This window comes from Antechinus flavipes, chromosome 6, assembly GCF_016432865.1.
Source record: "Antechinus flavipes isolate AdamAnt ecotype Samford, QLD, Australia chromosome 6, AdamAnt_v2, whole genome shotgun sequence".
Lineage (NCBI taxonomy): Eukaryota > Metazoa > Chordata > Mammalia > Dasyuromorphia > Dasyuridae > Antechinus > Antechinus flavipes.
The window spans coordinates 197,011,242-197,037,337 of record NC_067403.1 but is presented as its reverse complement, the minus strand read 5'-3'; the positions used below and the strand labels follow the sequence as shown (position 1 = coordinate 197,037,337).

The 26,096-nt window shown below is 37.1% G+C and overlaps 1 protein-coding gene across 2 annotated transcripts in view; it reads right to left on the bottom strand.

Annotated features, from left to right (window-relative positions):
- The window catches only part of FAM53A (family with sequence similarity 53 member A), a 106,577-nt gene that overhangs the window by 67,860 nt on the left and 12,621 nt on the right, over window positions 1–26,096 (bottom strand). For both annotated transcript variants that reach the window (XM_051966360.1, XM_051966359.1), the window contains exon 2: window positions 7,620–7,873. In XM_051966360.1, the coding sequence (XP_051822320.1) occupies window positions 7,620–7,736 (117 nt within the window). In that variant the 5' untranslated portion in view covers window positions 7,737–7,873. The remainder of the gene's footprint in view (window positions 1–7,619; window positions 7,874–26,096) is intronic.

The following is a 26,096-nucleotide window of genomic DNA, read 5'->3' as shown; positions in this document are numbered from 1 at the left end:
TCATAAATGAGGCATGTTTTCACTGAAATTGATATCTAACCAGATTAATAATAAAACATTTAAAAGACAAACATGGACATGACAGAAACACCCTACAATCTTAAATATTTCTAAATGTACCATAGCTACCATTAATTTTTATGGTCTTTTGGGCAAATCTTCAACACTCTCCAATGTACAATAAATATTAAACATTTACCAATCACTTCTTTGATCATCAACCTTTGAAACTACAAACTAGACATGGAAAAACGTAGCCAAAGGAAATGGCCAAGAATAATCCTCCTGTCATTTGAAAGCAATAATTCTATGGCTAAGAAACTAGCCTAACATTTCTAACTCCCATTATTTTGAATTTTTATTTAATACCTTGGGGGGGAAAGCCAGTTTTTTATCTAACTCACAGAAGTCTTTGGATCTTGATTTATTCTAACTATCAAACATTTAAAAGCAATTGGCCCACAACACTTGCTCTCAGAACAACTACTGGAAAAAATTCCAGCATCTCAGAGCACATCATTTCTGTAATTTAAATACAAAAGTACACAGTGGAATAAAGAAATGGTATTAGCTACAATTCCAAAGAAGTCAAATTATGTTGGTAAAAAATATGCCTACCTTTATCAGTTTTCTAAAATTCACATGTAAATATGAATCTCAAAAAAGGGGGAGAAACAGGAGAGGAGGAGGATGAGCTCTCAGAAATCCTGTCTCAAAAAGAAAACAAATCTCTTTATAAATGAAGTAGGAATATTTGAAAATATTGTTATAGTACATAGACACTCCCATAATCTTGCACTATTCTAACGTGACTAAGAATAGCACAGAAGACAGAGTGAATGGGTTAGGATTTGTACCAAGAGGATATATCCCACCTCCATGAAATTACCAATCCCTTAAGAGTCTGGACAAAACCCACAGGGGCTTCTTGGCAAAAAGTCTGTTACAAACACCCTTATACTGGCTTTCCCAAAAGCAATCGTTACATCATCATTATTATGGCTTTCACATAACTCTGTACTCTACAACAATAATAGCAAATCATATTTCTATGAGTCCTCAAGATCTACAAAATGCTTTCTCGCAACTCTGAAAGTGCCTAGTACCACTGAAACTCAAGAGAAATAAATGTAAAGTCTTGCATTTGGATATAAACAAATCAAATCTGGAGGTCTGATTAGATAACATTTCTGAAAAAGATCTGAAAGTCTGGATGATAGCAATATCAAGACAAGCCAAGCAGTGATTGGGCAGTCAAAAAAATTAAGAGGACTTTTGGGTCCAGCTTCTAGAAATAGGGAGGTAAGCACTTCACTGCAGCTAGATTACAGACATCATCTGGAGTATTTACTTCTGGGCATCACAATTTAAAAACGTTGATAAACTAGACAGCATACAAAGGAGGATAACCCAAATGATCAAGGACTTTGTCATAGGAGGATCTGTTGAAGGAAAAGGGCAAGTCTATCCAAAAAGAGACAACTCAAGTCAGCCTGGATGTGAGAAGAAACTTCCTGACAATGAGAGCTGCTGCTACGGTCCTTCTCCTCAGCTCTGCAACTACTTATTTTTGTGAGGCTTTTTTTCCTATGTGGGTAAGATGGACAAGATGGCCTCTACAGAGGATCACCTTTTCTCCCACTCTCAAATTCTGAGATTTCCTGAAGCACCACCTCCATTTTCACAGACCAAGAAATTAGACCTTAAGTGAAATAACTTGCCTGAGTTCATATAACTGAGAAGAAGCATCAAAACTGAGACTAAAATTGGGATTCAATCCTAAATACTCTTGACAAATTATGCAACTTTCATTCAATGAGATGAACACATATATATAGCTTATTCAGATTTCTAAATTCTCCACACAGAACTGAAGTTAAGTGATTCAGCAAGTATGAGACAAGTTAATTCTGAATCAGGAAAAAAATTACATTCCATTATTATTGAACTGGAACTAAAAAAGTTCATTTTCTTGACTTCTTTGTGGTATGATGAGTTCAAGTCTTAACAAGTCCTACGGAAATTACCCTGCACTAGTCAAAATTAAGTTATACAAACACGTTTATATCCCTAGGAGCTGGGCCAATTCAATGACTCTTTCTATTTGTGGGTTTTACTGTGAAGTAGAAAAGAATGAATCAAAAGGGACCAATCAAAAACCTAAGCTTTAGTTTTAGATATATGAATTTATTTTCTTTTGGAGGATGAAGTAATTGGGATTAAGTGACTTGCCTAGGCTCATACAGTTAGAAAATGTTAAGTGTTGAGGATGGTTTTGAACTCAGGACCTCCTGATTTCAGGGCCATTGCTCTATCCACTGTGCCATCTAGAGACCCCTAAATATATCCATTTACAAGCATTTATTGAGTGCCCATGTGCTAAGCACTGTGCTACTGAGGACCCAAAGATAAAAAGCAAATGATTCCTATTCTCAAGAAGTTTATGTTCTCTTAGGAGAGGCAATGGAACATTTAAGGACACACAAAAGTACCTACATATTAAATAAATTAAAAGTACTTTGGGGAGAGTCACAGGTTGGTGGGATGGAGGGAGAATGGAGAAAGCCTCATTTAGGACGTTGGACTTGATCTGAGTCTGTAAGGAGATGAAGGACAGTGGGGAGTGGAGGTGAGAAGAAAGGGCATCCCAAACGTAGGGCTCAGCCTACAAAGATATGATGAATATCAAGAAAGCCAACTGAAATAGAACAGAGTTTTTTTTACCTTAGTCAATGAATTTATCTTTTTAATGTTTCGACAATTATTTCACTGCAAACTGTTTCCATTTGATCTTGTCTATTTTCTATGATGCACTTAAGAACATCTGTTAGGTGATGCCCATTGTCCCACATGACCCAAGGTGCCCACTACACAGACAAGGTGAAGGGGTCTTGGGCCGGACAAAGAACAAGAAAGAACAAATGCACAGCAAATCTGAAAAGTTAGGCTGGGTCCAGGTCATCAAAACCTATAAAGGCCAAACAGAGGAGTTTCTATGTGATCCCAGAAATAGTATGACGATACCAGAGTCACTAAGCAAGAGATCCACAGAGTTAATAAGACAATGGGAAACATGGGCAATGAAAGAAGAAAAGATAGCAATAAAAACACATTTTCTTTAAAAATAAAACAAAACAAAACAAAACAAAAAGCTCACTGGGTAACTCAGAGGGAACAGTCTCAATGGAGGAATAAACACAGAATTAAGCCAATCCAACCAAGTCTCTAAAGCCAAAGACTCAAACTATCACAGTGATTTCAGCTACATGAAACTCAGGATCCCATGGAACCCGAGTTTTCCTGTAGCACACACATGCTCTGAACCCCAATGTTTTTACATACAAACTACTTCTTACAAAGATATTTTTCCTGCTCTTTCCACCTAAGGATCTTCATTTTGTCTCTCAAAACTACACAGAAGTCAACTACTCCCTATGAATAGCCAGGCCATGTTGTGGAGTAGAAAGAGTCCTGTGTGAAAAGCAAAAAAGCCTGGTTCAAGTCCCACATATGTTACTTTCCTGGTGAAATCTTGAATTATACCCAGCTACTGGCCAGAGTTATAGATCTCGGAAAGACCTGTGAAGGTCAGACCAGTCACCTTTCAAATGAACCCAAACCACACCAGTTCTATCTAGAAGACTTTGGGATCCTCCAGAAATGGAAGATACATGCAGTTGTCATGCAATAGAGGACATTTGTATTGACTTTATGGGCTACTCCTGGTATTTTCTAAATTTAGTTACAGGCTCCTTTGAGTCTATTGTATTTTTGTACAATATCATACTTTTATATTACCTGTGAAATGAAATAATGTTCTTCCTAAAAACATTCACCCCTCCCTGCCCAAAGCTGCCTATTCATCTTGTCTCCATTTCCTCATCTCTTACACATCTGGGAACATCCCCAACCCAAACTTCTGGTCCGGACTATCTCCTAACCTGACACTTTCTTGTGGTGACCTCATTAGCACTAACGAGTCTAATTATCATTTCTTCAGCCCTCCTCTTTCCCAAGCTTCAGCCTCTCATCACTAAAAGCCTATGTGACATTTCAAAGCCAGATTCTATAGTTATCTTGAACTCAAAATGTCCAAAACAGTCCTCATTCTCTTTTCCCTCAAATCCATCACTCTTCAAAGATTTCCAAGTCACCCAGATTCACAATTTCAGAACCATTCTTGATCTATACTTTTCCCCTAATCTTAGCAACATCTGCCTATATAAACCCCATTCCTAACCAGCCACCCTAGCTCAGGCCCTCAGCAACTCTTGCTTAGATTATTGCACAAACCTCTGGTCTACCCCTACCAGTGACTCTTCCCTCAGATTCAGCTCCTAATATCCCACCTCCCATTTCTATGCTTTCTCTCCCTGGCATGTATGCCCCTTCAAGACCTCTGTGGGGCTGCTTAGGATGCCCAGTTCTCTCAGCATGACTTGGGCAGGTGGAGTATCCATCTCTTCCCCCATCCCTATGTAGAACACAAGCGCCTCAAAGGCAGCACTATTTATGTCTCTCTAGTCCTAGGCCCTGAACACAAGTGGCACAGGTTATGTTTGTTAAACTGATTTTAGCAGGAGCGCAGACTCTCTTCCTGCTCAGTACCTGTCACATTAAGTTTGAAGTGATCTAACTTTTAATACCTCGTCCATTTAAAAAAAAATCTAGTCCAAGGTTTATCAAACCAAGTGTTGTTCATTAGTAATGACTACAACTGAGACACTGTCAGACTGTGTCAGATGTATCAACTTGATCTAAATGGAGAACCTTCATAAACAAACTCAATTCTTACATTCATACACTCAATTCACATTACATTCTACCAGTACCTACCTCATAGGAGCCCATTTTATATAGGCTCCAAAGCATGAGGTCACTAACCAGACAAAACTCAATTACGACAAATAAGAGATAGGCAAGAATAATTTCTGAGACAAGCACTGATGTTCGCCCGATTAAGATCAGTGGACACGTCCATCCTGGCAGATCCAGATCTTGTGGTGTCACTTCAAGACCCTGCTACGAGCTCATTTGTGAGGAACAATAATAGGGTCAGCAAAGCCAGTCGTTAGCTGGGCCACTTCAGTATCTTTAAGCTAAACAAAGTATTCACACCTTTTAAATACTCCCAAAAAGGAGTCAAAAATCATATAGCCACCATTCCCCAATTTTAAAAAAAGGGCTAATGGCAGATCCAGTCTTTATTGTACAACTACATGCATTTCCTATTTGTCAGTAAAATATATATACAGGATGAAGTTAATGGAGGGGCAGAAAGAAGGTCAGTTATGTTTTCTTCATTTTTTTCTCATTCATGCCTTTAAATGGCACATAAGATTCAAAGAGCAGTCCCAACAAGCCTGGCTTAACAAAAAAATTCTGCTAACTCTAACAGTGTACTTAAACTGCTGTAATCTTCATTTCGTAGCTTACATAAAGGTCTTCTGGCTCCAAACACTGTTTGTCTTTTTAAAAGAGCATCCAGAGACACAGATCCTCCTTCTCCTCCTCTTCAACTCTACATATCAAGCATAGCTCCAAATTATTTCTGAATCATGGTTAGCACGGATTCAAACAATAGTATAACTGTGTTTGGTCATAAAAGGCAAAGGGCCACGTATGTGGAATGACAAAGTAATAAGAATGGATTTTTTTCAAGCATACTAGAACTTCTCTATGCCAATGAACAGTGACCTTCAATGTGCTGCCCGCGGCCCACCCCTTGGGAGACTGCCATTGCTCCAACATATTTTTGGAGCTCTTTGCTTGGAACAGCTTTTCAGAAACAGTTTACAAGCCACCCAGAAAGTCTGTAATATTATTTTACAGTTACAACTTGTATTTTAGGAAACAGTATTGAATGGGGCATATCACAAGACTTAAGTTTTATTCTGAGCCTCATGAGGAGCCACAATGCCTGATAATTCTCAATATTTCTATGTTTTAATTTATAAAAAATGGCCCAGCTGCTCCTCACCTCCACCTATCTCACAAGAATTGTAAAACACATTATACCACAAAATGTTTCAACTTAAAATTGTGAGACTTAATATATTTATATGGATCATTTTGAATGTCAGAATTTTTTTTATATAAAACTCAAGGCATTGCAAAATCATTTCTTTTTAGACCTGAGAAGCTTTCAAACGAGTAACTCTTGTTTAACAGAGAAGGAAACTCTGCTGAGACATTAAGTGATTTTCCTAAGGTCAAATACATAGCTAATTAATAGGAAAATCAGAACTAGAACAGGGGTCTAAATTCCTAGACTACTAAGCTCTGTCAGTTCCTTCATTCTTCTTAATAACGTGCTATCCTGCCTCACGTTTACAGAGCAGTTCTGTTGTCCTCCTCCTATCAATGAGAACAAAGTTGACTTGGGTCTGACTTTCTCAGTGTCACATCACTAACAAATGTCAGTAGCAGATCTTAAAGCCAGGTTTCTTGACACCAAATCCAGAGTTCATTCCACTGACTACACAGCCTCATACTCAGAGAAGAATGCAGAGCTCTCTCCAGACAAGAGTTGAACAGTCTAGATGAGTAGTGTGCAATATTAACCACTACTTTAGGGCCGAGGGTCAGTGTTTTCTTCTGGGTCAGAAGATAACATTCTAGAGAAGCATCAGAGGTCACCAGGCAGAAGGTCTTTAAGTTGGAACTAGAAGGGCCCTCAGACGTTAAAGTGAATCTCCAACAAGAGACCTATTAGCCTCTACTCAGAGAGTGTATGCCCACCTCAATGCATTAGATGCTCCTTCGCAATATGACAACTTGTTCTACTTTGGACAACTGGTAAAAACCAGTACACAAATTTGTTACACAAAGCCTTCTCCCCATCCCCACTGGACTTTCTTTGATGTGCTGTCTTCTCTAAGCTGAGGTAAGGTCCTGCAGAGCAGGAACCCAAGCCTTCTCCCATCTGTGTCCCACAGCTATTGGCACAGAGCAGGTACTTAATGAATGCTCCTCCCCTCACTGGTTAGAACCTTATTACTAATGACAAGCCAAAGGTCTATTTCTATTTTGCAGGAGAAGGATAACATATCAGTTTTCTTCCTCTAATTTCTAGGGCTTCTGACATGTACCTTAGTTGGACAATTTAGAAGTATAATGAGGAAAGTGATAAGAACCTGCACACGACAGAGGGGAATGAAGCAAACAACAAACTGGGAAAAGCTTTGCTACAGTCTGCAGTATCGAGGGGGAAATGTACAGTGCCCAAACTTAATAAAGGGAGACAGTTTCTTAGATGAATAAATAACAAGCAACAGAACTCAGAATTCAGATAAAACCAAAACCTACCAAAAGGATATGGGATGTTATATATTATCACCACAATAATTTCAATCTGGATGCTGCTGTCCCAAATATCAATCAGTCAATCAATCAATAAGCATTCATTAAGCACCTACTAGGTATTGATATAAGTTCTAAGGAGACAAAGAAAAGACAAAGACAAACTTTGATCTCAAAGAACTCACAGCCTAATGGGCTATATAAAAACAAGAAACATACAGCATAAATTGAAGATAATCAAATGGGGGAAAGCATGAGAATTTAGATAAATAATTGCCAGAGATGAGAGAATTAGCGATTATATAGTAGATACTTACCAGGTTAATATTGTATGTTTTACAGGTGAGATCATCCAAGCTCTGGTTCTGTAGCTTTTCTGTTATTAATGTTACCATGGTAGGGGTCCCTTTTCCACTGCTCACGCTGACAAGCATCAGTGCTCCTCCGTGTCCCACTTCACAAATCTTGGGCCATCTCTGGATCTACGCTAGTCAATCTCAAGACTTACACTTCCATTTTACAGATGAAGAGTTTACTTTGAAGATATTCTCAGGGGTTCATGCCTACTTTTCTGTAAAGAGAAATTACCACATATAACTACATATGTCATCATCTTATGCCACTTAGCTATTATATACATAGCATCATACTGATAAAAACTTTTAAATCATCATCTTTTTATTTGTTTAACTTAAAACATCCTATGATATGGGGCAGTATCCTCTAATTTTTTCAATGGAGAAATTAAGACAGCAATTGAAAAAGCTTAAATTGACAATTTAACATAAGAAATGGCAAAATGACCAAAATTAATCACTCAATCCACTAAATTACACAGCCTCACTCCTTACAGGTTAAGATTTATGCCAACTTTACAATCCTTTATTATTTAAGGTTATCAGATTCTAAGTCAGTGATAGATATGACCCCTAAAATTTACATTGATTCCTCTTCCTTCCAAGAAAGACTACTCTTAAAAATCACCAAATCAGCAATTATCTTCTTCTGAAAATCCAAGGGCAAAGATATTTCATAAGCTCCCTTCTTTCCTTTAGTTTTGCACATTTTTTCAAATCCATCTTTATTCACGGTGTTAGTAACTAAAGTAGCACTTTAATCTTCCTGTGTGTACAAAGAGGTAGCAGCTTTTGCAGAATTTCAAAAGAGGTTCTTCTTCTAGTGAAGGTTGTGGAACTCCTTTCTACTAGAAGTCAAGATATTAGCATATAGGTGAGCATGCTTCCATTTTCCAATTCTCTTCAATACTGGAAACGTAAACCACGATTTTTAAAAAGAGAAAGGTGCTTCATTTGACTGCTATCTCAGTTTCTCTTAATGAAGAATTGTTAAGAAATATTGTTAAGAAAATGCTGAACAGCTAGAGAAGCCAAAACAAATTCTAGCTTAATAACTTTATTATATATTGTTTATATATAAACATATATATATATATATACACACACACATATATATATACCGTGTTTCCCCAATAATAAGACCTATCCCAAAAATAAGCCCTCCCCTTACTGTGTAAGATTCCTTTAAAATAAGCCCTCCCCCGAAAATAAGCCCTATTGAGATTGCTACTGTAGTGAAGGTGATCCCCCATGCTACACGCTACATTACGGTACCTTCTGTATGCACCATCCCCCCTCCTCCCCCCATGAAACACACGCCGCGCTCCAAGCTGCATCCGATCAGAGCTGCAGCAGTAAGCGCATCATCCTGTTCTTTCCCAGTGATTTGCTGGCTGGCGCCATTGAGAGCAGTGCTGCGGAGGAGAGCTGAGGCAGGACAACATAAAAACCCGGTATGTAAGCAGAAGTGAGGGGGCATGATGGAGGATAAAAGGGGCATGATGGAGGATAAAAGAAGAACTCAGGGGGCATGATGGAGGATAAAAGAACTCAGCCAGCACTCACCGCGCTAAAGAAATGAGGAAATAGATCAAGTAATGATTCCTGCAGGAATGACTGCCTATCTCCACACCCTTGATATTGCAATAAACAAGCCATTCAAGGACCATTTGCGCATGGAAGTCAATGACTACACTGAAAATAGAATGGAAAGAAATCAGTGTGGAAACTTTGTGAAGCCCTGTCTGCAAGAAGTCGTGACTTGGGTGATAAAATTACTGACAGCTGTGTCACCAAGGCACTATGAGCAGGTTACCTGGACAAGACACGTTCATTTAAAGAGAGCTATATTGCTGGACATGACAGATTGGGTCCACTTCTTCTGAAGGAAATAGAGGCACAAGACATCCAGGATGGAATTCAGGATATGGATACTTATGACGATGTTGTTGAAGAAGATGATGAGATCATTATTGAATAAAGGTACTTTTTTTGGTTCACATTTACCTGTTTATTAAAATTGCTGTCAATGTTCATTAAAATAAGCCCTCCCCTGAAAATAAGCCCTCTGGTGGTTTTTTTTCTCTCCAAAAAAATAATAAGACAGTGTCTTATTATCGGGAAAACACGGTAGTTATATTTCCAGCCAGAGTATTTAAATTAAAGCTCTAAAGCCCTAATCTCTATCTTGTATCTTTCTCATCATCCTATGCTTAACCCATACCAAAACTTCATATTCTATGCTATCTTTTATACAATATTCTATTTGAATGGCACCTGAAAACTCACCTGATCTAATGTTCTACCCAACATAGTTATCTAAACATCATTTCTATCATCTAGCTTCTGTCCCCAAAGCAACAGTTAACCATTAAGTTAAGAATTACAGGCAAAATTACCTCACTTTCAAATTAGATTACTTTACAATGATAACCCCAATAAACATCAATCTTGTAATCACTTACTTAATGTTTATGAGTATAATTTGTACATCCATCCAAATGCACAAAGACAATAAGAAAGTCAAAATTTTGTACACAAGTGGGCAACAGATAATCTGTCCCCATAGGCAAACATACTCTAGAAGACTTAAGAGGAAGGAGAGATAACTATTTAATGGATTCAAGATAGTAAAATCCCTATTTTATGGCTTTCTGCTTACTGATAATTTTCTAGGTGATTTTTGGGAGGTTTTTTTGGAATCAGGATAAAAGAGGCTCTGCAGTTAAATACTCCTCATTATTGGAAAGATCAAAGGGCTGTTGTTGATGGGACTCCTAGAATGAGTATTAGACTGAAAGAATTGATTAATTCATGAATGTTGAAAAAAATTTGAAGTTCATAATATACTTAAATATATATTATATATATGTACATAGAAAACAAATTAATTACCTTGAGATATAAAAAGCCCTAAAAATGCATATTACTTACTAGTAATTACTAGTAAGCAATGGCTTACTACGTTTGTAAAAATGTCTAATAAATTCTTTAGTAAAATGTCAAATGTACATATTTGTTCAATTTCTTCATTTTATTAATTCTAATTTTAAGTCTGTATTTTAATGAGCTTTAATATATTTTCAGCAACTATGAAAAGCTAATTTAAAAATCACCTAAAATCTTTAAATCATTACAATTAACACAAATTACATTCACAAGATATACTTTTAAGGTGGATTTAAAAGAAATTAATCTACTCTTAGTTTCCTTAATTTTGAGTTTTAGACAGTTTTTTAAAGCCTCTACCCAACGGACTTAAAATTTAAGTTACTCAAAATACACAAGTAAGGTTACTTTACCTATACCTCCAAATCTTCCCCAAAATTGTTAAATATAAATTTAGAATAAATTTCCAAAAATGTACAGATTCTTGAAAACTCTAGTGAATCTATCTATATCTGCTTCTGCCTCAAAGATTGTCCTGTTCAAAATGCTATTGTTGAGAATTTTTACTTTCCAGAATCATTTGCTCTTTAAAAAAAAAAAAAAAAAAAAAAGGAAAGAAAAGAAAAAAGAGGACAGAGAGAGAGAGAGAGAAAGACAGACAGACAGGGTGAACAAGGTTTTTTTGTATCGTTATATAAATGCAAGCAAAATTTTTAAAACAGTATCAATTCAATCACAAGCACTAGATCTTTATCCATGATTCTGTCTTGGAATCAATCCAAAAGACATGAATATACTTCCTCCCCATGATACAGACTTGTTACATGGTAATGGAGAAGCCACATAATTTCAGTGGCCCCAAACAATTCTAAGAACAAGTCCTTGAGAAGCTATTTGCTCAGATGAAGGAGGTTTTCATACTGGGAACTCCCCAACTTAATGTAATCATAGATCCTAACAAAATGAGAGATGATTTTTAAAAATAAATAAATAAATATATTGTAAAAGGTAGCTCTCAAGTGTAGCAAGAGCTACAGGCAAGAAAACAAATGAACACAAAAAAGACTGGACCAAAGAACAAAAACTTTTTTCTGCTGTTCTCACCAAGTACATGCTTGGAGGCAGTGATGATAAGCAGCAATTCTTCAATTCTGATTTGCCTTGCAATCAAAAGAAAGCAGAGGAAGAAACAGATAATCAAACAAATAGACTTTCCCACTAATATATAGGTATAGAATGTTGCAGCCATCATCAGAAACTGTAGTTTTATTGGAGTTTTGTTGCTATTTTGTAACAACGGAAGGTAGATAAGTAAACTGCAGTGTAAAATACTTTAAAGGGATGGGGGGGGGGGGGAAGAGAGATTATTAGGAGTTTCCCATGAGGATAGACTGCAAAGCCACTCTGGATTCTATCTCTCAGGAAGCCCTAAGCATTCTGACCAAGTATTGGATCTAAAAAAAAAAGACACGACAGAAATCATAATCTGTTACAGGTTAAATGATGTATCAAGGCCCAAACTATTGAAGAAAAATTAATAAGACAAACAAAATGCTTGCTTTTCTATTCCTAACAAGATCACCCTCAGATTCAGCCCATCAAAAAACAAAAACAAACAAACAAAAAAACACCAATATTCATTTTTATTTTTAATTAAACCAGTAAAAAAACTAGAAGACAAGCTTAGTCATGGGGGGGGGGGGGTAACCTCCCTTCTGAGAAGCAATCTAGAAACTGTCTGTACTTATACTCCACTCTAAAAACGCCTCGACTCCCAACTATTGTACCCTACAATTCAACCATTATAAAACTGTGACCAAAAGTGTTCATGTGAAAGATTTATTTCAGAAACAGATGATAGCATTAATTTGTATAAAAGAAGTTCTAGCACCTCAGATCTAGCACTAAGATCCCAATATCTCTTGTCTTGCGTTTCTGATTTCCTCTCCATTATTCTACTTCCATGTTCTCTGAAAGTCTTTTCTACCAGCCTAAGCTCAGGCCAGGACTCCCAGATTTTTGACCTGAGGAGTTTTTGTTTATGTTAAACTTTTAAGGCCTAGTCCCTGGCCTTAATTATGTAAATTAAGTAATTTACTTAAGAAATTATGTAAAGACTTGAACAGCTACTTTCAAGAACAAGAGTGAGCTATGACACTATGGCCATTTATTCACCTCTTGCCTACTGGCAAAAGGAGGGATGAAACTACAAATACAGAACAAATCAAGATTTTAAAAATGATTTTTAAAAAGAAAGGATGTTTCTCCAATCTTGCCCCCATATTCCCCTTTCCCCCAAGCTTGCCAAGAATATGATCCTGTTTCAAAGTCATGTCACTCTCAGTTTCCCTAAATTGATCAGAGACCTGCTCACTAACTCCTCTTTTGCACCTGGCACAAAAAGCAGAATCAGAAGCTTTTATTAACTTAAGGAGACTTCTCAAAGTCCCATAGACTTCACAATCAGCATCTTTCTAAAGCAGTTATTAATTAAATATCAAAGTATGAAAGAACTTTTAACTACTGACAGAAAACCACCTGAAATGGGAACACACCTTGCACAGAGGGTATTTAGGGCCAAAGAAGCAACAAATCCTAATTCAATCAAGCCACCACTTGGAAGTTTTAATTCATTAGACTATCCTCATTCACAAAAGCCAACTATTCTAAATAACATATTATATAAGAGCCATTACCCCACTATGATTTAAAAACATTAACATAAAAAAGTTTGTATTTTATATTGCTATTAGAATTTTTCACATCCAATTTAGTTGTTCCCTGTCACAGAGAATGAATATTTTAAGTTTTAAAGGGGGGGGAGGGGCATCTAGGTGGCATAGTGGATAGAACACCAGCCCTGAAGTTAGGAGGATTTGAGTTCAAATCTGAACTCAGACACTTAACACTTCCTAGCTGTGTAACTCTGGACAAGTCATTTAGCCCCAATTGCCTCAGCAAAAAAAAAAAAAAAAAAAAAAAAAAGATTTTTAAAAAGACTAACAAAATTGGTTTATTGAATGACTATTTAAAACATGAATTAACAGAACTAAAAGTAAAACTTATCAACACATCTAAAGACACTAACACAACTCCTTTTTTTTTCCTTTCTAATTCAAAAAGGACCCCAAGACACATACAAGTTCTCACAAACACTCAAAATCTACCCAAGTTAAGGAAACCAGTGCTTTGAAAAAAGTCCTTTCCTCATTCCACTCCACAAGCTACTGCCCTACACAAAGTAGGCAATCAATAAGTAGGTGTTTGACCTGGCAACAAGGCAGAGTCTGAACAAGTATTCAACATTGGTTCACATCCTGGTTCCTACTCTTGCTAGGGATGTCCATGAGCCCAGGAAAACCATCTGACTTACATTCAGTTTCCAAACCAATGAGATGGGGAAAAAAGGAAGTGATGAATAGCCTGCTAACAAATACATTATTTATTATACTTAGGTAAAGCCTTTCCTAGAATAGCCCTGATTTGGGCCCTGGAAATTTTTCTCACTCCAGGCATGGAACAAACAAAATCATCCACAAAGAACAGACTGTTTAATGACAGGAAGGTAACAAATCTAATCATTTATAAATCTAGGTGATTTATTCATTCAAAAATGCTCATGTACTATAGGCTAAGAAAATGGATTCAAGTGCCACTTATTATGTTTGTAACTATGGTTAAGTCATTTCTTCTCTGGGTCTTAGATTCCTTTTCTGTAAAATAAGGATGGAGATAGATGAGATGACCTATAAGATCAAGCCTGTGATACTATGATCCATAAAAGTCTGTTCTTTCTCTAGCAGAAACATACATATATCATATAGTGTTTCTTACTATCTTATTCCAATTGTGATAATATAAAGAAACAGGGGATAAATTCCATGAATGAAGGAAAAAGGAAAGAAAAGGAGAAGATAATTGATCTTCATTAAGCACCAATAATGTGCCAGGTATTTACCGAGATCAATCTACTAAGTTTATGAGGCCAGATGTGAAATTCTGGCTCAAGGTACTCCAACTGTACCATTTCACTGCTTAAGATCAATAAATGTTTATCAACTTCAGAAGTTAAATCATCACTACATGATAAAAATAGCTATCCGGTTAGACAGCACTTACTGTTGTTTTTTAGTCCTTTCAGTTGTATCCAACTCTTTGTGATCCTTTTTGGGGTCTTCTTAGTAAAGATAATGCATGGTTTATCATTTCTTTCTGTAGTTTATTTTTCAGATGATGAAACTGAGGCACATACATTAACTGACTTGCCCAGGATCACAGAGAGATTAAGTGTCTCAGGTTGCATTTGAATTCAGGGCTTCTTGATTCCAAGAACAATCCCATCTATTGTACTACCCTTAAATATTGATCAATCCAGAAATTAAATTATTATTGGATAAAAATGATAACCTACTAACAAATACAATGATATGGATACAGTAAAACCCAATGCAATAAGAACATGCCAAGTTTTTCCAGGCTGTTTCAGAAAAATCTCCTCTAGTTTCTCAGACTTAGTGACAGGCTATTCAGACATGGAAATTTTGTGGAAAATACAAAGCTCTTCTGCTTTTTAATTCTTTAGGTAGAGAGCATAATGTGAAACAAGTGAGAGCTTTCAACGGATTTCGGGTACCTGAAAATCTACAAGGACAGAACATTTTCCTTTGGATAAAGTACAAACCTGTGAGTGGCAGCATCACACAGGCGGACAAGAAGGGCACAACAAATCTTAACGTTTCCATGTTACCTTGCAACACTAATTGGTAACAGATGGCAAGTGATATTCATTCTTCCAAAGCACAAAAAGTCTGCTCAAGGAATGTGACTTTCTGGAATTTGCCACTATTGGAAATGGAGATTCAGCCGGAGGCTTAGAAGTCCAGGCCACTTCCGTCTGGACTACCTTCAGGGCCTTTGTTCATTCCTAACACTCACTTCAGTCACTTTATTCAACAATAAATAAGAACTTCCACTAAGCCCCATAAAGCTAGATATAAATTCATGCCCCTTCACAATATATGAACAAGACAACAGCTTTACACTAAGTATTCAGAGAAAAAGCAAAACTGCTAAAATCAATACCATTTGCTAATAAGTCCATCAAGATTAAGACCTCTTTATGATACTAGTTTATTCTTCAGCACAAGCCCTAAAAACTGGATGGAAACATAATCTTTAAAAAAGTAAGGCTTTAATTTGGAACTATGCTCAAAAAGTTATCAAACTGTACCTTTGATCCAGCAGTGTTTCTACTGGACTTATACCCCAAAGAGATACTAAAGAAGGGAAAAGGATCCGTATGTACCAAAATGTTTGTGGCAGCCCTGTTTGTAGTGGCTAGAAGCTGGAAAATGAATGGATGCCCATCAACTGGAGAATGGCTGGGTAAATTGTGGTATGTGAATGTTATGGAATATTATTGTTCTGTAAGGAATGACCAGCAGGATGAATACAGAGAGGACTGGCGAGACTTAGATGAACTGATGCTAAGTGAAATGAGCAGAACTAGGAGATCATTATATAACTCAACAACGATACTGTATGAGGATGTATTCTGATGGAAGTGGATCTTTTCGATAAAGAGATCTAATTCAGTTTCAATTGATCAAGGATGGACAGAAGCAGCTACATCCAAAGAAAGAACACTGGGAAATGAATATAAACTGTTTGCATTTTTGTTTTTCTTCCCGGGTTATTTCTACCTTCTGAATCTAATTCTCCCTGTGCAACAAGAGAACTGTTCGGTTCTACACACATATATTGTATCTAGGATATACTGTAACCTATTTAACGTGTACAGGACTGCTTGCCATCTGGGGGAGGGGGTGGAGGGAGGGAGGGTAAAAATCAGAACAGAAGTGAGTGCAAGGGATAATGCTGTAAAAAATTACCCTGGCATGGGTTCTGTCAATAAAAAGTTATTTAAAATAACACAAAAAAACAAACAAACAAAAAAAGTAAGGCTTTTTTTTGGGGGGGGAGGGAGGAATGAAGAGAAAGAAAAAAACTTTTATCTCCCACTGCATGCATATTTAAAGGCCCACAGTGAGCACACTGGGCAGAATCCCAGTTTACTATAAAGGCCGAGTCTACTTGCTATCTCCAGAATAAGGAAGGCGGTGGCTGCTGCTGAGTCATTTCAGTTGTGCCCAATTCTGTGACCCCATTTTGAGAGTTTTCTTAACAAAGATACTGAAGTGGTTTGCAATTTCCCTCTGTAGCTCATTTTACAGATGAAGAACTGAGGCAAACAGTGTTCACTGGCTTGCCTGGGCTCACAAGGCCATTTAAATGTCTCAGGCCACATTTGAACTCAGGTCTTCCCGTCTCCAGGAATGCTCTAGCTATTAAGACACCAAGCTGATCCATCTATATTCTAATTCAAAAGGTTCAAGTTGTCTTCTATGCAACTATTTAAAGACAATGACATTTAAGTCTTACCACACTTAAAACAAAGAAACAAATGAAATCTTAGGGTTATCTCTCTCATACCAAAACAGTTACCTTGATATAAAACCTAGAAACAAAACAACTCCTCATAAACACAGAAGCTGAAGAGCCCTACAATCCTTAATTCACCTACCTTCATAGAGTTTTCAATCCAAAAATAGGATAACAGTTAGTTCAAAAATACTGCCTAAGTGGCACTAGGGATGTAACAAACAACATGACTCCTGTGCTGAATGGGAAGCAGTGATCATGACCTGGGCTGACAGGGAAGATTTCAGGAAGCCGGCAGGTGAGTGGGTCATCAGGTTCAGTCATGAGGCCTGAAGAAGGAAGGGCAGGGCACAGGCCCATAAGCAAAAGCAAAGCAAGCACATGAGCATTAGAGGCAGAAAAGGGCTGCCTGCTGTGGACCCAGAGGTGAGTCCCATGAGAAAAGTCAGTAGAGACTGAGTTGAGGTTTGACCTGACCTGACCTGACCTTTGGGCCAAGCAGAGCAGCACTTTCAGACTTACAAAAGAGAGCAGAAGCCCACGTGAAAGGAAAGAAACAAAGAAGGGGCCAGAGCAGGAGGACATGAGTTCTCGTCCTACTCAAGGTGGCTGTGGGCAAGCCACTGCCCCTCACTGGGTGCCAATTTCCTCATCTGTAAAATGGGGAGGAAGGCCAAATGAGATTATCTCGATGGTCCCTTCCAATTTAACTCGAGGTTATTACAATAATCTAATCCCATGATCTCCAAAGTGAGATCAGGGGTGCCTTTCTCCAAGCCTGGCTCTTCTTCCATACAACTCTCACCTTTTCTTATCTTCCACCATTCGTCCCACTCTATCCCTCCTGTAATAATCCTAAAGCTCCTCGCTTCTGAACCAGGCCCAAGCTATCAAGACAGAAAATCTCTCCCCCCAGAATATCACAATCATTTCCTGACCCTAAAATCAACTTGTGGCTACAGTAGATGGGCCCCTGCAAGCCTACCTTGACCCATTTTATTCAGTGGGATAATTTCACTGAAGATAAACTTCATTAGTAGTTTCAATACATTTTCCCCCCAAAATCACTCCTGATCTGAATTTTCCACTTATTGTTGGAAGCATTCTATCCTCCAGTAACCTAAGTTGAAAACCCCAGGATCATCTTCAATTCTTCACTCCTCCTTCACCAATGTATCTAGTTGCCAAATCTTGTCTCTTCTATCTTTGCTGCTGTTGCATTCTTTTTTACCAGTGGAACTAGGATCCTAATTCCAGTCCCCTATCTATCACCTATCACCTTAACTACTGCAGTACCTTTTACCTTAAATCTCTCCCTTCTCCAGTTTATTCTTCATGCAACAAACTGATTTTCTCAAAATGCAGGTCTCACTCCAGTGACTTTCCTTTGTCTCTAGGATCAAATATTTTTATCTCATTCCTTAAAATAACTATTTTGTGTAAGTTTTATGATGTATATAATAGAGTGGTACATACCTATCATTTTTAAATAAATAAATATAATATGTTTGAAACTTTTTTCACTGATAGTGATGCATAATCAAAAAAGTTTGGAGACCCACTCATCTAAGCCTACATTAATGATGGTGGTAATGGAAATGAAGGGAAAGATGGGAAAGCTGCTACAAAGAAAATCTATGATCTGACAGATGAGAAATGAAAAGGGGGAAGGGGGAAGAAAGAGGTCAAAGATAAACTGCCACAAAAAACAAAACAATGAGGCCCCAAGTGAATGATGGTGCCACACAAAGAAACAGACAAGGCAGAAGAAGTTAGTTTTCATAGAAATAATGAGCTCCATTTGATAAACATAGAAAAATACACAGAATGTCAAAGAATAGCATTAGTAAACACAAGCATTAAATATTCTCAACAAATTAGGAAATAAGAAAAAAAAATTTTAAATGCATCCCTAATCAAAAAATGAAAAAGCTTTACTCTGAATGCTGGCCACTGAGGTCATGTGATCATTTCACTTCAGAAGGGCTCTAGAACAATAAGGAAAAGGACTGCTAAGATCTGCCTAAGAAACTACAAGGATGACATACAGGGGGGAAAAACATTATACAAACACACGTGTATATGTATATACTTATGTGCATGTTCAGAATGAGAAAAAGCAAAGTGTTGGAATATACAGGAAATTGATTTCTTTAGAGGCAAATGAAATTCACTTTCCCTATTCTGGTTCCTCCAAAGCAGTTTATTCTCATTGCTGACTTTTCCATTTTATATTAGGCTCTTCACACATGCAAAAAAAGATCTAGCATACTTCTTTTTAAAAAGAGGGATTTAAGAATTTGGATTTTTCCTATGAAGTTTCCAAGTTCTTTTCCACATCATCCTGCAAGGACAAATAAGTAGAGGAACAGAAAAAATGAGGCCATAGTGTTGAACCAGGAAAGCCTGGTCCTGAGTAGGCGCCTTCTACAAATATTCTGAATGTTCTGGGTCAGGCATTTCCCTTCTCTGGACTTTAGTTTCTTCATTTTAAAAGTCTAGATAAGTGAAACATTATTTTTGTGAGTAATTCAATTCAACATTTAATAAGCACCTGACAAACAAGCTGAGGATTCAAAGACAAGAAATTCTCCAAGTCTTAAGGAGTGGGAACGATTAAAATATGCATACAGCAAAGGTAACTGGAGCACAGAGATAACATTAACAATTCAGAATATCAGGGAATACTAGCATCTACAGGGAAAACTCATGGAAGAAAAGACACCTATCTGTACTGAGCTTTGACCCTAAATATTTTTTACATGTGAGGAAAGCATCAGTATTTGCAATGACAGACAGCATGGTTAAAGGGAGAAATGTATAGAGATTACTATTGTAGTTGAGCTACAAAAGAGTAATGGTAAGGGTGGGAGACTAGATCTGTGATTTCACAGGTAAAAAGAACTCCTAGATGCAAAAACTCTTCTACCAATGCAAGCAGTTACCTTCTCTGAATCTTAGGATGTAAAAACAATTACAGTATTAAATTACTCATGTCATGAGAGACTGAATAACTTGCTATATGTGTCAGGGGTGAGACTTGAACCTGTGGTTCATCCTGGCTTTGAGGCTAATTCTTTGCTCATTATGCCATAAGAGAACCACTAAGTTTTGTACAGGTAGGTTGGAGTCAGGATCTTTGTGACAACCAAAAACTCAAAACTAGGGGGATGCCCATCAATTGAGGAATGGCTAAACAAGTTGTGATACATGAGTGTGATATAATACTACTGTACTATAAGAAATGATGGAGAATAGTTTCACGAAAACCTGGAAAGATTTGTATAAACAAATCTTTCCTGTATGGTAAAAAGTGAACCAAACAGAATCAGGAGAACATGACCTATAAAGGTCATGAAGATAATGACCTTTAAAGACTTAATAACTAACACAATGACTAATCACAATTCCAAAAGAATCAAGATAAAATCTAGAATCCTAGGGAAAAAAAAACTGATACTCAGTGTAAACCAAAGTAAATTTTCATACAATTCTTTCTCTCTCTCTGGAAAAGGAGGAAACATGGCTAATGCAGAAATTTATTTTGCAAGATTTATATATAATTATAATGGATTTTGTTTTTATTGTCTTTTCAATGGGTAGAGGGCAGGGAGACAATTCAGAACTGAAAATAAAACTTAATTTAAAATAAAATGAATACACTTAAAAAAAGAAATGGGGGAAAGAAAATACATTTTTTCAAAAAGCTATGGGAAGACTTATCAAATTGATGCAGATTGATGTGAGCAGAACCAGAAGAACAATTTATACTATAATATCACTGTTCCAAAAACAAACAATTTGGATGATTTTTACAAATTCACAACAAATAAATTGAGCAGAATGAGCATAAGAACAATTTATATGATAACATTGCAAAGACATACAATTGTGAAATCTATAAAAACTCTGATGTATCAGCAACAAGATCAAGTGATGATCAACTTGATCAATTCTTATGGATGTAACTCTTTCCAACAATGAGATGATTGAGGCTAATTCCAACGATCTTGTGATAAAGAGAGCCATCTACACCCAGAGAGGACTGTAGGAACTGAGTATGGATCACTCTTTTTGTTGCTGTTCACTTGCATTTTATTTTCTTTCTCATGTTTCCCATTTGATTTGATTTTTCTTGTGCAGGTGATAATTGTATAAATATGTATGCATATATTGGACTTAACATATTTCTATCATGTTTAACATACATTGGACTACTTGCCATCTAGGGGAGGAGATGGGGGAAGGAAGGAAAACACTGGAACACAAAGTTTTGCAAGGGTTAATGTCAAAGAATTATCCATGTATATGTTTTGAAAAATAAAAAGGTTTAATAAAAAAAAATTAATTCAATAAATTTAATTAAAAATAAATTTGACAGAGCACACACACACACAAACCAACAACCCTCTGATGTATGCAATGCTCATCCATGATTCTAGAGTACCTATGATGAAGTGAAGTGTGCTCTCCATTACAGAGAGATGATACACTCATGGGTACAAATGAGACTTCAGTCAGAAGGCTAATTTGTTTTACTTGACTATTCATTTCTGTCACAAAAAAATTTTTTTTCCAATGAGGTTAAAGGGGCTGGAGAGAGAGAAAACAAATTTCTACTCATTTAAAAATAAAAAAAGACAGTAGCTGAATAGAGGTTTAAGAAAAAGTGAGCGAAGAGTTAAGGATGACTATGACTTTGGAAGCCTCAGCGGCTGGGAGGATGGGGATGTCACCAACACCAAACAGCAAAGCTTAGGGAGAAAGAGAGGTTCCATTTTAATGATCCTACACTCTTGCCTCTTCTTTTCCTAATCATCCATTTTTCTGCCCACACAATTTCAAACTGTTGTAACTAACTTGCTTTCAAGTCAAAACTTAACATCTGTAATTTGTTACAAAAGCTAAGAAATTTACAACTAAAATTAATATCAGCCTCAAAGAAAATTAAACTTGTTTCTAAATTAAAATTATATAAAAACCAAGTTATTTCCTTGAAAGCAAGGCAATCGCAGGCCCTTTGGAGACCTGGCACAACTGAGTAGACATTAGGAACTCAATTAATCTGTTGGTCAAGTTACTGACTGATGTACTCTAAATACAAGATATAAATGCAATCACAAAGCAACAGAGCCAAGCCATAATTAAATTCAGACATCTAACTGTCTTCTGTCCAAAATGAGGAGCACATTCCTCCAAGGCCTAAGCTGTGTATAGAAATAACTAATACAAAGCAGAATAACAATGTATGTAGTAGAGAAAATCCAGTTTCATGAAGGGGCTCGTATTGAGTCAGTCCTTGAAGAAGGTAGCATAACTGAGTAAATGAGGGAAGAGAACTTCAGGTACAAGAAATATCCTAAGCAAAGGCACTTGGGAAGGAAGGAAGAACACATGTTCACAAACAGAAAGAACTCTAAATTATATTGCAATTATATGCAAGAGGCAACAAAATTTTGTTTTTTAAATAGTAAAGAGTGGTTTGATCAAAATTATGAGACTGGAAGATTAATAAGGCGGCAATGTTCAAGATGAACTGGAGATAGAGGAAGAGATCAATTAGAAAGGTACTTCAGCAGCCAAGGGGAGAGTAATGCAGGTAGCAGGTTTATTGGTGAGTAGAACCCTGGGCCCAGAGTCAGAAAGTTCAAATAAGGCCTTAGGCACTTTCCTGGGTGAACCTGGGCCAGTTACTCAACCTTGGTTTGCCTGAGTTTTCTCACCTGTAAAAATGGGAATAATAACATTTATACCTCCCAGAAGTGGTAGTTGTGAGAATCAAATGAGATAATATAGTACCGCTTAAGTACTTAATGCTTAACATCTTCCTCTTCATAAATATGTATCTAAGTCAAGAGTAGCAACCATGGGAATAGAGAAGAGTGGGCAAATTTGAGGCACAAGAAGGCGGTGTAGGGAAAAGAGCAGCAGGCCTAGAATCAGGCACCAAGCTCCAGCTCCAGATGCCACCACTTCCCAGCTTCACAGACCTGCACACATCACTTCCCCATCAGAAGAGTGAGGAGCAGGTCTGGCTGATCTCTGCGAATCCTCTCGGGCTCCAAATCTATGATGCTACCCCGAAACTACCATGGCTTGCCAATTTAAAACATGGAGGCTGAGGACAACAGCAATCAGGTTTTAAGACTGTAAGTCAGAGAACATGAGGATCCCATTAACAGAAATTAGAGAGAGGAAATAAATATGGGTATAGACACACTCAGATAGGTATTTTTGGAATTTCTACTTGAAAGTGATAACTTCCAAGGCACAGGAATGGAAATAGTCATCCAGGGTGAATATATTTTTTAAAAAAATCAATCAACTATCCTATAAGAAATCAAACTATTCTCCAATTGATAAATGGTCAAAGGATATGAACAGACAATTCTCAGATGAAGAAATTGAAACTATTTATAGACATATGAAAATATGCTCCAAATCATTATTAATCAAAGAAATGCAAATTAAGACAACTCTGAGATACCACTATACACCTGTCAGATTGGCTAGAGTGACAGGGAAAGATAATGCGGAATGTTGGAGGGGATGTGGGAAAACAGGGACACTGATACATTGTTGGTGGAATTGTGGATACATCCAGCCATTCTGGAGAGCAATTTGGAACTATGCTCAAAAAGTTATCAAACTGTGCATACCCTTTGATCCAGCAGTGTTTCTACTGGGCTTATACCCCAAAAAGATACTAAGGAAGGGAAAGGGACTTATATGTGCCAAAATATTTGTGGCAGCCCTGTTTGTAGTGGCTAGAAGCTGGAAAATGAATGGATGCCCATCAATTGGAGAATGGTTGAATAAATTGTGGTATATGAACGTTATGGAATATTATTGTTCTGTAAGGAATGACCAGCAGGATGAATACAGAGAGGACTGGTGAGACTTACATGAACTGATGCTAAATGAAATGAGCAGAACCAGGAGATCATTATATACCTCAACAACGATACTGTTTGAGAAGGTATTCTGATGGAAATGGATCTCTTCGATAGAGAGATCTAACTCAGTTTCAATTGATCAAGGATGGACAGAAGCAGCTACACCCAAAGAAAGAACACTGAGAAATGAATATAAACTGCTTGCATTTTTGTTTTTCTTCCCGGGTTATTTATACCTTCTGAATCCAATTCTCCCTGTGCAACAAGAGAACTGTTCGGTTCTGCACACATATATTATATCTAGGATATACTGTAACCTATTTAATGTTTTCAGGACTGCTTGCCATCTGGGGGAGGGGATGGAGGGAGGGAGGGGAAAAATTGGAAGAGAAGTGAGTGCAAGGGATAATGCTGTAAAAAATTACCCTTGCATGGGTTCTGTCAATAAAAAGTTATTTAAAAAAAAAAAATCAACTATCCCAGGGCAGAAACTCTGATAGAGCAGCTTTGTATTATAAGCCCCTTGAGAGGGCTGTCATGAAAGCTAAAGGTGAAGGTAAGCGGAAGGAAAGGCAGGCTGTAGTGTAAATTGCCATACAGATTCAATAATAAGGACAGTATCAGAGATCCTAAAAACTTTATTTCACGGCCTTTCATGTCAACTCCACTATTAAAACTTCTATAAAATGCAATAGTCAGATACTGCACAGTTCTTTCATTCTGCAATGTTTCTATTTAATATAGACCCATTAATTTTTTTTTTTTTTTTTTTTTTTTAGCTGAGGCAATTGGGGTTAAGTGACTTGTGCAGGGTCGCACAGCCAGGAAGTGTTAAGTGTCTGAGGGCATATTTGAATTTAGGTCCAGCCTTCAGGGCTGGTGCTCTATCTACTTCGCCACTTAGCTACCCCAGACCCTTTAATTTTTATCCTCCAGAACACAAACAGTTTCTGCTCATTGGAAGCTGATATCAAAAACAAACAAAATGAAGGGTTTTAGGTGTTTAGCTTCATTGACCTCCTCTCATGCTGACCTTAGTTTTTTGATTACTCTCTATAAAACTGATAACAAAGAATTGATTTCTAGAGCTCTTTTAGATTTTTGCTGAGTGTTATATGATCTCATTGGATCCTCAAGACATTCTTGGGAGACAGGCATGTTATTCTCATCTTACCTATGCATAAGCTAAGGCTGAGAATAGTCTCTTTGCTCAAGATTGTACCACAAATCCATATCAGAATTTGAACCCAGGTTTTCCTGATTAAGTTCAGCATTCTATCCACTGAACCACTCAGCTGCTTTTCCTTTCTTCCTTCCTGTGAGTTGTGGCCATGGAACACATCATGAAAGCAAATACTTCAGGAAAAATTCATCTCTATTTTAAAATTCACTTAAATTTGAATTATTCAATTAAATGAAATCTGCAAGAGAATAGATAAGAAATAAAAATTTCTCTTCCCATAAGAGCTCACTGATAGAAATTTAGGAAAGTAACTATTATATGTAATACACTGTGTTAGATGCTGGAGCAAATAAAGATAAGTAATATGCAATATCTAACTTTAAGAATATAGATAAAGCACATTTAGAACTTGCAATATTCTAGGTACAATGCTAAGATATGGGATACAAATATAACTAAAACAGACAGTGCTTCCCTTCAAGGAGCTTACATTCTAATAGGTGAAGATAACATTCAAGGGAAAGAAAAAGAGGGGGAAAAGAAAGGTAGAAAAAGGAGCATATAATTAGGGGCAGAAAGGGGTTAAAAGACCAGCACTTGAAGAGCTCTGGATCGCATTGATCTCCACCTCCTCCTCTAAGTCCTTCTCAAAAGGTTCCCTTAATACCCCACTTTCAATCTAATGAGTATTTAATGAATAACAGTGGGAGCAGCATACTAAATCTATATGCATCAATTTTCCCTCCCCTCCTTACTATATAACCAGTACCCCCTTTTTTTACATTAATAATCACACTGCCAGTATGAGTCAAGTCAGAACTTGAACTCAAATCATCATCTGGGTTGCTTCCAGGCTGGTCTATGCTACACTGTGTATATATAACTGATGTGTGTATAATGCATATATGCATGCATATTTATGTGTGTATAAATAGCACAATAAAAATTAATGGTGATGGTATGAGGAAGGACAAAGAAGTGGCAATCGGAACCCCTGATTTCAATTTTTGGAAAGGAAACGCCTATCAG